This window comes from Geotrypetes seraphini, chromosome 18 (genome assembly GCF_902459505.1).
Source record: "Geotrypetes seraphini chromosome 18, aGeoSer1.1, whole genome shotgun sequence".
In the NCBI taxonomy this organism is placed as follows: Eukaryota; Metazoa; Chordata; class Amphibia; order Gymnophiona; family Dermophiidae; genus Geotrypetes; species Geotrypetes seraphini.
In genome coordinates, this window is record NC_047101.1 from 38,946,500 (window position 1) to 38,959,554 (window position 13,055).

Genomic DNA, 13,055 nt, shown 5'->3' on the forward strand with positions numbered 1-13,055 from the left:
TAACAAGGCAGAGAGGAGCAGGAAGCTAGGGGCAGGGTGAGAGTAAGCTCCGCCCACTCCTCCGCGTCGGCAGAAGCATCGGCCGGACTCCCCCTTAAAAAGGGAGGAGCCAATGGCACGCGGCGAAGGCGAGCAGCAAAGGCGCTCGCCTTAGCGAGAGTGCCTTTGAGAAGGGCCGGGTCGCTACATCCAGGCACCCCAAGAAAGGCAAGGGAGACACAAGGTAAAAAGGGAGCAAGGGCGGAACAGAGCATACACACACAAGCAAGTAAGGCACAAAAGATAAGAAACAAGTAGGCCCAGGAGGGACCACATCCACACATGAACCAAAGGGAGAGACAGGCAAGGAAAGTGTAAAAGATAAGTGGAAAGGACAGAAGATAAGGAAGGGGTAGGCCCAGGAGGTAGCACACGCGCACACAATCAACAAGGCAGCAACAGGCAAAGAAGGACAAGAGAAGGCAGACTCAAGAGAGAACACACAGGCATAGAAGGCAAGGAGGCGGCAGACGAAACGCACGCACCAGCAAAGGGAAGCGGAAAACGAAGAAGGTAAGGAAGAGCTAGGCACAGGAGTGAGCGCACTAGCAAAGAGTACCAGGACTCCTAGAAGGCGGACAAGAATGGATGCTGAAGGAACCCAGAGGATGAGCTTCCCAGTGTACTGCATGGACTGCCACATGTACGACTACCTCCCCTCGGGGTGGCAGTCGTATGTGTGCGGACGGTGTCAGGAACTGAAGAGCTTGAAGAACGAAGTCAGTCGTCTGAAGCACAGGATCCAGGAGCTGGAGGGACTCTACATCTCAGAAGACCCATTCCAGACAGCCGAAGACCCTATGCGAGAGAGGAACATCGAGGAACAAGTCAGGGAGCTCGAGAAGTTCATTAAGGATGCCTACAGGAGAGTGGAAAAACAGGAACACGAGCAGCACAGGAATGAAGAAGATGCACAGGACGGAGGACAAGAACCAACTGACACCACGGTAGAAGGTACCCATAGAGGAATCCCGCAGGAAGAAGAGGCAAGATTCTACCAGGGCCTGGAGAGAGAAGAAACGAAGTGCACCAAGGACACAGACCTGCGACCGCAACAGCGGCTGAAAAAGGGGAAATCTGCAATCCTGGTGGGAGACTCCATCTTAAGGCAAGTGGACAGTCACATAGCAGGAGGGAGAGAGGATCGGCTAGTGACCTGCCTCCCAGGAGCAAGAACCAAGGACATCGTCGACAGAATTGAAAGAATCCTGGAGGGAGCAGAGACGGAAGAGACAACAGTGATAGTCCATGTCGGGATGAATGATGTCACCAGGAAAGACTACAGCAAGAATGCACTTACTGACCAGTTCAAGATCTTAGGGAGGAAGCTGAAGATGAGGACCCAGAGGATAGCCTTCTCGAAGATCCTGCCAGTACCGAGGGCAGAAGCAAAGAGGCAGACGGAACTACAATCAATAAATGCGTGGATGAGGAGATGGTGCGAGGAAGAGGGATTTCTCTTCATGAGGAACTGGACAACATTCTGGGGCAAGAACAAGCTCTTCAAGAGAGATGGACTGCACCTGAGCACGGCAGGAACTAGACAACTAGCAAATAACATTAGAAAAGCAATACAGCAAGCTTTAAACTAAGTAGAAGGGGAAAGCCGACCTGATGTCGACGGTTCGGAAGACAGTATCCCGAGAAGATACTGAGTGGGAAAAATGCTGTGAAGACACAGATGGCATACAACAGGAACTGGAAAAAAAACAAGGGAGCCAGAACAAATAAGAGGAGGATAGGAGGTGAATACTACAAGGGGAAGTCGAAATGGAACAGGACCAAAGGAAGGAACAAGAGGACAGAAAGGAAAATGAAACGCAAGGGAAAATAACAAGGAAAAGAAAATACTTGAACTACATGTACACTAATGCAAGGAGCCTAAAAAACAAAATGGGGGAATTAGAAGTCATGGCCAAAAATGAGAGCCTAGACATCATAGGGATCATGGAAACATGGTGGAATGAAGAAAATAAATGGGACATTGTACTGCCAGGGTACAAGCTCTACCGAAGAGACAGGACACATCGGAAAGGAGGAGGAATAGCACTATACATTAAGGACACCATTCACTCGACCAGTGTGGACGAAGCAGCAACCAATGACCAACTGGAATCACTATGGGTCAAAATACCAGGAATAAATGGAAACCTGATAAAGATGCGACTGTACTACCGTACACCTCGGCAAACTGAAGCAAATGATACAGAAATGGAAGCCGAGTTGAGGCAGGAATGCAAAAACACTAACACCATAGTTATGGGAGATTTCAACTATCCCCGGATAGACTGGAGTCTTGGAATTTCAAAATGTACAAAGGAAACGGAGTTCCTGGAGGCAGTACGGGACTGCTTCATGGAACAACTTGTCAAGGAACCAACGAGAGGGTCAGCAATTCTGGATCTAATCCTCAACGGGCTGAAGGGACCTGCAAAGGAAATGGAAGTAGTGGGACCATTAGGTAACAGTGACCACAACATGATCCAGTTCAAAGTGGAAGTAGGTTTACCAAAGGGAAAGAGAACCAATGCAACAACGTTTAACTTCAAGAAAGGGGACTATGATGCCATGAGAAAAATGGTGAGAAACAAACTCAAAAACAGCTCCAAGAAAACGCAAACTGTGGAGCAAGCCTGGTCCTTATTCAAAGACACGGTAAACGAGGCGCAAAACCTGTATATACCCAGATTTAGAAAAGGATGCAAAAAGAATCAAACGAAAGACCCGGCATGGATGACCAATGAAGTTAAGAAAGTGATAGGAAACAAGAAGAGATCATTTCGGAAGTGCAAAAGGACGAAACTGAAGAAAATTGGAAAGAGCAGACGGAATCCACCCGAGAATACTGAAAGAGCAAAGAAACGAAACAGCGGAGTTACTACAGCAGATTTGTAACCTATCCTTGAGAACAGAGGTAATCCCGGAGGACAGCAAATGTTACACCTATCTTCAAAAAAGGATCGAGCGGCGACCCAGGGAACTACAGGCCGGTGAGCTTAACCTCAGTTCCGGGGAAGATGGCTGAATCATTGATCAAGGAAAGTATCAATGAGCATTTAGAAAGAAATAATCTGATGAGAATAATCCAGCATGGTTTCTGTAAAGGAAGATCATGCCAAACGAACCTACTTTATTTCTTTGAGGGGATAAGCGAACAATTGGACAAGGGTGACCCCATAGACATCGTATATCTGGATTTCCAAAAAGCCTTTAACAAGGTACCTCATCAGCGCCTACTGAGAAAACTGTGGAGCCATGGGGTGGTAGGCGACGTGCACCGATGGATCAGAAATTGGCTGGCGGACAGGAAACAGAGGGTAGGAGTAAAGGTACACTACTCGGACTAGACAAATGATGGATTGTATCCGTAGAGGTTTCATCAGCAGGAAGCCCGAAGTCATAATGCCTTTGTACAGATCCATGGTGAGACCTCATCTGGAGTATTGTGTACAATTCTGGAGTCCGCATTATCAAAAAGATGTGCTGAGAATTGAGTCGGTTCAGCAAACGGCCACCAGGATGGTCTCAGGGCTCAAGAATCTCCCATATGAGGAAAGGCTGAATAAATTGCAACTATACTCACTCGAGGAACGTAGAGTGAGGGGAGATATGATTGAGATGTTTAAATATATCACAGGCCGTATCGAGGTGGAAGATGATATCTTCTTTCTTAAAGGACCCTCGGCCACAAGAGGGCATCCACTAAAAATCAGGGGCGGGCAATTTCATGGTGACACCAAGAAGTATTTCTTCACCGAAAGGGTGGTTGATTATTGGAATGAACTTCCACTGCAGGTGATTAGGGCCAGCAGCGCGCTAGATTTTAAGAAGAAATGGGATATGCATGTGGGCTCTTTGGTAGGGTGAAGTTAAGGGGCGGGTCATTACGGTGGGCAGACTTGATGAGCCGTGGCCCTTTCCTGCCGTTATTTTCTATGTTTCTATGTACGATGGGAGGGAGAGTATTGGGGGAAGGCAACCTAGAAAAAGACTTGGGGGTATTGGTGGACAAAACAATGAAGCCGGCGGCGCAATGTGCAGCGGCCTCAAAGAAGGCGAACAGAATGTTGGGCATTATCAAAAAGGGTATCACTACCAAAACGAAGGAAGTTATTCTACCACTGTATCGAGCGATGGTGCGCCCGCATCTGGAGTACTGCGTCCAATACTGGTCGCCGTACCTTAAGAAGGATATGGCGATACTCGAGAGGGTCCAGAGAAGAGCGACTAGGATGATAAGGGACATGGAAAACCTTTCGTATGCTGAAAGGCTGGAGAAGCTGGGGCTCTTTACCCTGGAAAAGCAGAGACTTAGAGGGGACATGATAGAGACTTATAAAATCATGAAAGGCATAGGGAAGGTGGAGAGGGACAGATTCTTCAGACTAGCGGGGACAACAAAAACAAGAGGGCATTCAGAAAAGTTGAAAGATAACAGTTTCAAAACGAATGCTAGGAAGTTCTTCATCACTCAGAGGGTGGTGGACACCTGGAATGCGCTCCCAGAAGAGGTGATAGGACAGAGTACAATATTGGGTTTCAAAAAGGGATTGGATGACTTCCTGAAGGTGAAGGGGATTGAAGGATACAGATAGAGGGTAACTATACAGGACACTAAACGAATAGGGAATACACGATTTAGGTAAAGGATCACTTACAGGTCATGGACCTGGGGGGCTGCCGCGGGAGCGGACTGCTGGGCATGATGGACCCCTGGTCTGACCTGGCAGAGGCAATGCTTATGTTCTTATGTTACCTACACCCTCCTATTACCTCAGTAATATAAGGACAGGGGCAAACATACCATCATTTGTCAAAAAAAAACCCCAACCCAAACACCAAACTCCACTATAGCTGTGCAACCAGTTGCAGACCCCACCCCCCTTTCAAGGGCAGGGATATACCATATAACAAAGGAATTTATTATACACTCATCTTGACCATTGTGCTTCAAGCGTTTCTCATTAGACGCCCACTTTGTCAAAATACACTGACAAAAGTCCCTGTTTCGCTACTGCTGCGTCAGGGGGAAAGAATTCTGCTTCCTTGTAATGGCTCTGCTTTATATGGCCCCCCTAAAGAGTTTGTGTGTCCTATGGAAAGACCAGATTGCTTTCAAAACAGTTACTTGACACCTTTCTAAGATGTTCTGCTTTGTTTTTAATCTTTGGGGTAAAAAAGTGAGCAGGTATCTGAGATGATTGGAAAACTTTGGACTCCCAGCCTCACTTTTTGTATTCTTTGTGCCTATATTTCCATGAAGTCTACATCTCTTCTTCTTTTCACATTTCTTCATTAAAATATTACAAGTTCTGCATGTTTGAATAATAACTTTTTCTATCCTGCATTTTAAATTATTCAAAATTAACACTTGTACTGTGTTATTAGGAAAATTACATGCAAAATATAGCTGAATATTCATTTTTTTTGCACAAAATTTCCCCAGATGACATCACCTAGTTTTATTGTTGCTCTATCCTGCTTATCGATGGAAAATATAATAAAAAGACAACCGAGTTCAATCCATCATTCTTTCCAGACTAGACTATTGTAATTTCATCTACCTAGGTCTAATTTAAAAAAAAGTCTTCAAAGACTTCAAGTAATTCAGAAAACTGCGGCCAAGTTTATCTTCGCAAAACGCAAATTTGACCATGTTTCCCCACTTTTGTCCAAACTCCACTGGCTCCCAATAATTTCCAGAGTTCATTTTAAATGTGCTTGCCTAGCTTTTAAAATCCTTCACGGCATCCTCCCTCCCCTAATCCCACTATCTTGGAACTCCTCGAGTCCTGACAACACCAGGCCCACCCAAAAACTTAAACTATCCTTCCCCTCACTAAAAGGTATCCTCTATGTGGGAAAATCTCTCTTCTTCAGAATCACAGGGCTTTGGAATAACCTCACTACCCCACTACGGAATCAGGTCTCCTTCCAACTATTCCGTAAGCACCTGAAAACTAGGCTTCTCACAAAAATGTAATGCTCACCTCCCCCCTATACTCAACCACCAAACCCAATGTGTTATACCTTCCTTTATTAAGCTCTTGTAAACCGTGCCGAGCTTTATAATCATCGAGAGGATGTGGTATATAAACTTAAGGTTTAGTTTAGAATTAAAAATAAAATCTCTGTTCAAATATTTTACACACCATCTTTCTTTTCTCTTTCTTCAGTGAGTCGTTTTTGAGCAAGTTGCTCATACTCATCTTTGTCCCACTTCCGGCGGAAGTCCATGTTTTTAGTCTGTAAAGAAAATAATGTAAGAGATTATTTAGCATTAAGAACAAACACAAAAAACCAACAGAAAACCCCCCAAGAAGTGACAGCTGAAAGAAGCATCACACATGTACTGCCACTCTTCTCTAGTTGTTTCAAGTTTCTTTAAAGATTAGGTTCTTATCTCGATAATCTTCTTGGAAAAAAACTTCAATCATCTTTTCAACTCCATTTCCTTCCCAGGGAGCTGCTCCTGTCCCCTCAGTTCGTACAAAAGCAATCAAGTAGCACTGTAATAAAAGATATAACCAGAAGGAAGGAAACGGGAAAGAATCCCTGACTGTACAATTCTATTCTGCTCTATGACAAACATTACCAATAAACATTGTAACATTCAAGCAGCTATTATAAAACTGATTAAAAAATGTGTTCAACCAGCCCTAATCTTATATAGAGCTCATAGCTACTTACATTTCTGCTATCTAGCAGTCTTGAAGTATATAGACTCTCAAAAGTGTTCCTTTCTCAGCTCTCTTAAAAGACAAGAGATTTTTCCAGGTCTAGACCGATTCTGAGGCAGAAGGCAGGTGAATTAGCCGTGCAGGTGCAGGCCATTAGCACTAGACACATCTACAAGAAAGAAGATTATTGAAGAACCTAATCTTTCTTTCTAGTGCAATGTGTCTAGTGGTCCTGAACCACAGGGATATACCAAGCAGTCCCCAGAGTCTAGGGTGGACCCGCTGAGCCTGCCTTCAAAACGGAGGACCCGAAAATGGCATCTGTTCTGGCTTTTACATTCACCCTATAGAACCTGGTAAAGGTATGGAGGAAAGACCATGTAGCTGCTCTACAGATCTCCTTGGGTGAGACAGCCCTAGTCTCCGCCCATGAGATAGCAACTCCAAATACACACTGTATTTGTAACTACCAAGCTTTTAACCCTTCTTACAAAAATAATAAAGGGGAGAAAAAAGACCTCAGTTCAGCTTTCTAGGCCATAAAAAACTCCCTTTTATAACAGTCTGAAAATCTTCCATCAAAAATAACTGATTACAAAAAATTCTCTAAAGTCCATCGGTGTGGTGACCTTTCAAGTTGGCTGCTGTCTCATGGGTTTTTGTGGATGCACTCAGGGAGTTCAGGATGGAGCCCCAGCAGCCATCCACTTCACAGTGCACAGTCAAGAATGGCACAAGGACTCTCCTGACATTCTGTCTCTTGGAATGTTACGACTTGCACTGAGCCACAACTGTGCATGAGTAACCTTGAGACATGTCACAACATGTATAGACTTGTTTCAACACACTTGATATTTTCTATCATTCTCAGGTATATAAATTATTGAATGCCCCTGTAGGAGCAGCATTGTACATAACAAGATTGAAGAACCAGCTGTTCAACACTGGGTAAAGAAGAAGCATGGCAGGACAGGGCATTTGAATATAAAACTTTGGTTTAAATTCCTCCTTTATTACCTCTTTTTACAAGTAAAAATGTTACCTAGGTTTATATTTGAATTGGTTATATTCAAGTACATACAGTATTTCCTCGTTTTCAACCTTATTGTGTTGTTTATATATAGTAGGGTTACCCAGGGGTCTGTGCTCAGACCACTGCTTTTAAACATATTTATTAACGATCTACAGATGGGAATAACTTGTGAAATTATTAAATTTGCTGAAGACACAAAGTTGTTCAGTTGCAAGAGGACTGTGAAAAATTGCAAGAGGACTCTGTGAAACTAGGTATCAAAAATGGCAGATGATGTTTCATGTGAGCAAGTGCAAAGAGAGGCATGTGGGGAAGAGGAACCTGAACTACATCTTTGTGATGCAGGGTTTCACATTAGGAGTCACCACCCAGGAAAAGGATCTAGGTGCCATAGAACGTCTAAGTCTGAGATTGAATGTTTTGAGAAAAACGTCCACATACCCAGCAGAAAAAATGTCAATTTTCAAAGCTGCCAGACATGTATTTTTATTTTTTTTAATGCCCCTTAGTATATCTATCTTTTGGGGCCATTTTCAAATATACAGATGTTCACGTGTTAAACGCACAAAAGCCAGCTTTTCAGACATCTGAGCAGCTAGTATGTGGTACCCAAGTATCTTGTCCAAATGGCTTCCCATCAGCTGATTGCGGCAGGAGAATCCCAATCAGATGAGCCTGGCAGGATCAGCTGAACTGACAGGGAGAACAGTGATTCCTCGCTCCCTCACACCCACAAATCCCCCCAGCCCCCCTCTACAGAGAGCTGCTGCATTAGGAGGCCCATCATTCTGAGGTAGCCCTATCGGCATGAGGAAGCGGGGGATGATGGGGGAGGGGTGTAGCACTCGGAGGATAGCAGCTTTCTATGGAGGGGGGCCAAGAGGATCAGTGGGCGTGAGAGAGGGAGAAATAGTGGTTCTTCCTGCTGGCTCAGCTGATCCTGGCAGGGAAATACTCGATCAGCTGAGCTGGCAGGACTCCACAAAATTGGATCAGCTGATCAGGATTCCCCTGCCAGGATCAGCTGATTGGACAGGGTAAGACAACTGGAAAGTACTGTTTATTCCCTCCATCTCTGGTTGGTGGGAGGGAGTCGGTGTCATGCCTTAATCTCTCCAGTGGTCATTTGGTCAGTTTGGGCATGTTTTTAGCATTTAGATGTTTTTAAAAACAGGTCTAGCTCTGAACTTTTTTTTTAAAAAGGTTTGATAATCCCTGCCGAGCGCCCAAACATACCTCTAATAAGCCCCCTTAAAGATTTAGATGCACTTGAGCAAAACGACCAAACATCTAGGTCTGTTTTGAGAATGCTCTCTTGGACGTTTTAATTACTAAGACATCCAAGTGCTGGTTTATGCTATCTTTTGGATGTCTATCTTTTTTGAAAACAAGCCTGATAGTTGAAGATATGTTGAAACCCTCAGTTCAGTGAGTGGTGACAACTAAAAAAGCAAATAGAATGTTAGGAATTATCAGGAAAGGAATGAAAACCAAAGATGAAAATGTTATAATGCCTCTGTATTGCTCTGTACGGCCCCACCTTGAATACTGTGTACAATTCTGGTCGCCATATCTCAAAAAAAAGATATAGAATTAGAAAAGGTACAGAGAAGGGTGACGAAAATGATAAAAAGGATGGGATGACTTCCCTATGAGGAAAAGCTAAAGTGGCTAGTAGGGCTCTTCAGCTTGGAAAAGAGACGGCTCAAGGGAGATATGACAGAGGTCTATAAAATATTGAGTGAAGTAGAAAGGGTAGATGTGAATCGTTTGTTTACTTTTACCAAAACTACTAGGACTAGGGGGCATGCAATGAAACTACTAACTAGTAGATTTAAAACAAACCAGAGAAAATATTTCTTCACTTAGCATTTAATTAAACTCTGGACTTCGTTGCCAGAAAATGTGGTGAAATCAGTTAGCTTAGCAGGGTTTTAAAAAGGTTTGGATAAATTTCATAAAACAAAAGTCCATTGGGGAAATGAGCTGCTTATTCTTAGGATAAGTAGCATTAGATCCATTTTACTCCTTGGGATCTTGCCAGGTACTTGTAACCGAGACTGGCCACTGTTGGAAACTGGACTTGATGAACCTTCGGTTTGTCCCAGTATGGGAATTCTTACGTTCTTATTTTTCAAAGACTATGGGAGTAATATAGCGCTTAACAAGATAAGATGGGAGGGGATCATGGGGTGTAATTGTGGCTTTAACTAGGGTCACAGCGCAAATTATATCAAAGCGTGAAGACATGTTTAATGATGACCATATGCTCCATAGAAGAAATTATGGACAAGATAAGAGCAATAGGAAGAGACTTATTTTTTTATGGCATTTGTAAACCTACCTGATCTCAGCTCCTAAAATTTTTCTAGAGAAAAAATGGCTATAGGGTTTAGAGACAGAGCTTGGGCTGAGGTAGCTGGAATACTAGGATGAATCATGAGTGAACTGATTTTGCTATTTGGCAGAATGAGATGCCTTAGCAATTTTTCAGAGAACTTTAGTATTTTGAATTGCTATCTAGTAAGAATAAACGAAAGACTTATGATTTATTATGACTGGTGACAGGGTTTCTCTAACAGTGCTCTTTGTATCTTAGTCGATATTTCATCAGCAAAATGGAAGGATTAAATCAAGGGTCTCTATGCATAGCAATCCATTCGGGCATATTATTCATGCAGCCAGAGTACAACAGACTGAGGACAGAATCTGACCCGCAACAGGAACTGGTTATCAAGGTTTCTACATAAAAGAACTCATGACAGGGAAAACTTTTGCTCAAGAACCATCACATTGTGCAAGTCTTTTTTATACAGAAGTATTTGTACAAAAGTTATCATCTGAGACCAAACAATCAATTCGAACACTAGCTAGCGAAACAGTGGAGGTGCCGATACATGTGAGGCAGGAGGGGAAAGGAACCAAAACTACATTGAATACATAATCAGTGATACGTGTGGGAGATTGGACAAGTTGAGATAAGCCAAAAAGCACAGTTACTTACCGTAACAGGTGTTATCCAGGGACAGCAGGCAGATATTCTCTACACGTGGGTGACGTCATCCACGGAGCCCCGTCGCGGACAACTTTTCAAGCAAACTTGATTGAAGATTTCAAAGTTTGCTAGTGCTGTACCACGCATGCGTGTGCCTTCCCGCTCCACTAGAGGGCGTGTCCCCTCCTCTAGAGGGCGTGTCCCCTCCTCATGGTCTTCAGTTCAGATAGCCAGCAAAGAAGCCAACCTGGGGACGTGGGAGGGTTGCGAGAATATCTGCCTGCTGTCCCTGGATAATACCTGTTATGGTAAGTAACTGTGCTTTATCCTAGGACAAGCAGGCAGCATATTCTCTACATGTGGGTGACCTCCAAGCTAGCCAAAATGGGACGGAGGGAAAGTTGGCAATTTATGAAAACAGATTATGCAAAATTAATTGACCAAATTGGCCGTCACGTCTGGAAAAAGCATCCAGACAATAGTGAGAGGTGAAGGTATGAACCGAAGACCAAGTGGTGGCCTTGCAGATCTCCTAAAAGGCGTGGACCTGAGAAAAGCAACAGACGCCGCTATCGATCGGACCGTATGCCCCATGACCCGACTGTGCAGCGAGAGACCAGCCTGAGTGTAGCAGAAGGAAATTCAAGCAGCTAACCAGTTGGACAAGGTGCACTTGGAAACAGGACGCCCCAACCGATTAGGATCAAAGGACAAGAAAAGTTGAGGATCCCTCCGATGAGACTAGGTGTGATGAAGATAGAAAGCCAACGCTCGTTTACAGTCAAGAGTGTGAAGCGCCACTTCCCCAGGGTGAGAATGGGGCTTAGGAAAAAACACCGGAAGGACAACAGACTGATTAAGGTGGAAATCCGAAACAACCTTATGCAAGAACTTAGGATGAGTACGCAGGACCACCTTGTCATGATGAAAGACTGTAAAAGGCGGGTCTGCAACCAGAGCCTGCAGCTCACTGACCCTGCGAGCAGACGTGAGAGCAATCAGAAACATCACCTTCCAAGTAAGGAATTTCAGATGGGCCCTATCCAGGGGTTCAATTGAGCGAGAATCACATTAAGATCCCAAACCACCGGGGGAGGCTTGAGAGGAGGATGGACATTCAAGAGGCCCCTCATGAAGCGAGAAATCAGCGGATGGACCGAGAGCGATTTTTTGAAAAGCAGCAATCGCACTGAGATGAACTCTAAAAGAAGTTGTTTTAAGCCCAGACCAAGACAAATGAAGCAAGTACTCCATCACTGAGGACAAAGAGGCAGACAAAGGCTCAACGCGTTGGGAAACACACCATGCGGTGAATCTAGACCACTTCTGAGAATAACACTGCCTAGTGGAAGCCTTCCTAGAAGCTTCTAGAACATCGCACACCGACTGAGAAAACCCCCGGAAGGAAGTCAGGTGGAAAGGAACCAAGCCGTCAAGTGCAGAGACTGCAGATTGGGGTGCAGCAGCGAACCTCGACTCTGAGACAGCAGAGATGGAAATACAGGGAGCAGAAGACGATCCCGGACACTGAGTTGGAGAAGAAGGGAGAACCACGGCTGCCTGGGCCATCGAGGTGCTATTAAAATCATAGCAGTGTGCGTCGATCTGAGGTGCCCGAGAGTTTTCAGAATCAGAGGAAAGGGAGGGAACGCATAGAGATACCTGCCCGTCCCATCCAAAAGGAAACCATCCGCCTCGAGACGATCCAGGGAGTAGATCCTTGAACAAAAGCGAGGCAACTTGTGACTGAGGGGCGAAGCGAACAGATCTATCTGTGGAGTCCCCCACCGAGTAAACACCTGACGCAGAGTCGAGGAATGGAGTAACCACTTGTGCGGTTGAAGGAGGCGACTTAAACCTGTCTGCCAGCAGTTTTGCTTGCCCTGGATGTAGACTGCGTGAAGGAAGACGTTGTGGCATATTGTCCACTCCCAAAGCCGAAGCGCTTCCTTGCAAAGCGACAGGGAACTCGTACACCCTTGTTTGTTCACATAATACATTGCCACCTGGTTGTCCGTACGCACCAGGACCATTTGATCCTGCAGCAAGTGACGGAAAGCCACCATCGCCCTGTAAATGGCCCGGAGCTCCAGCAGGTTGATGTGGCAGCGACGGTCCGCAGCCGACCAAGGACCCCGAGTTCGAAGGCCGTCGAGATGAGTCCCCCAGGCGTACGCCGAGAAGTCCGTTATTAGGACTTTCCGAGGCGGAGGCACGAGAAAGAGTAAACCTCTGGAAAGATTGGAAGAGTCGGTCCACCAACGGAGCGCGCGTCTCAAGGAGGGAGTCACCGCAATGTGCTGAGATA

At 44.9% G+C, this 13,055-nt stretch overlaps 1 protein-coding gene across 2 annotated transcripts in view; it reads right to left on the reverse strand.

Annotated features, from left to right (window-relative positions):
* Positions 1-13,055, reverse strand: part of ZMAT2 (zinc finger matrin-type 2) — a 67,819-nt gene that overhangs the window by 40,559 nt on the left and 14,205 nt on the right. For both annotated transcript variants that reach the window (XM_033927731.1, XM_033927732.1), the window contains exon 2: positions 6,192-6,285. In XM_033927731.1, coding sequence (XP_033783622.1) covers positions 6,192-6,285 — 94 coding nt within the window. The remainder of the gene's footprint in view (positions 1-6,191; positions 6,286-13,055) is intronic.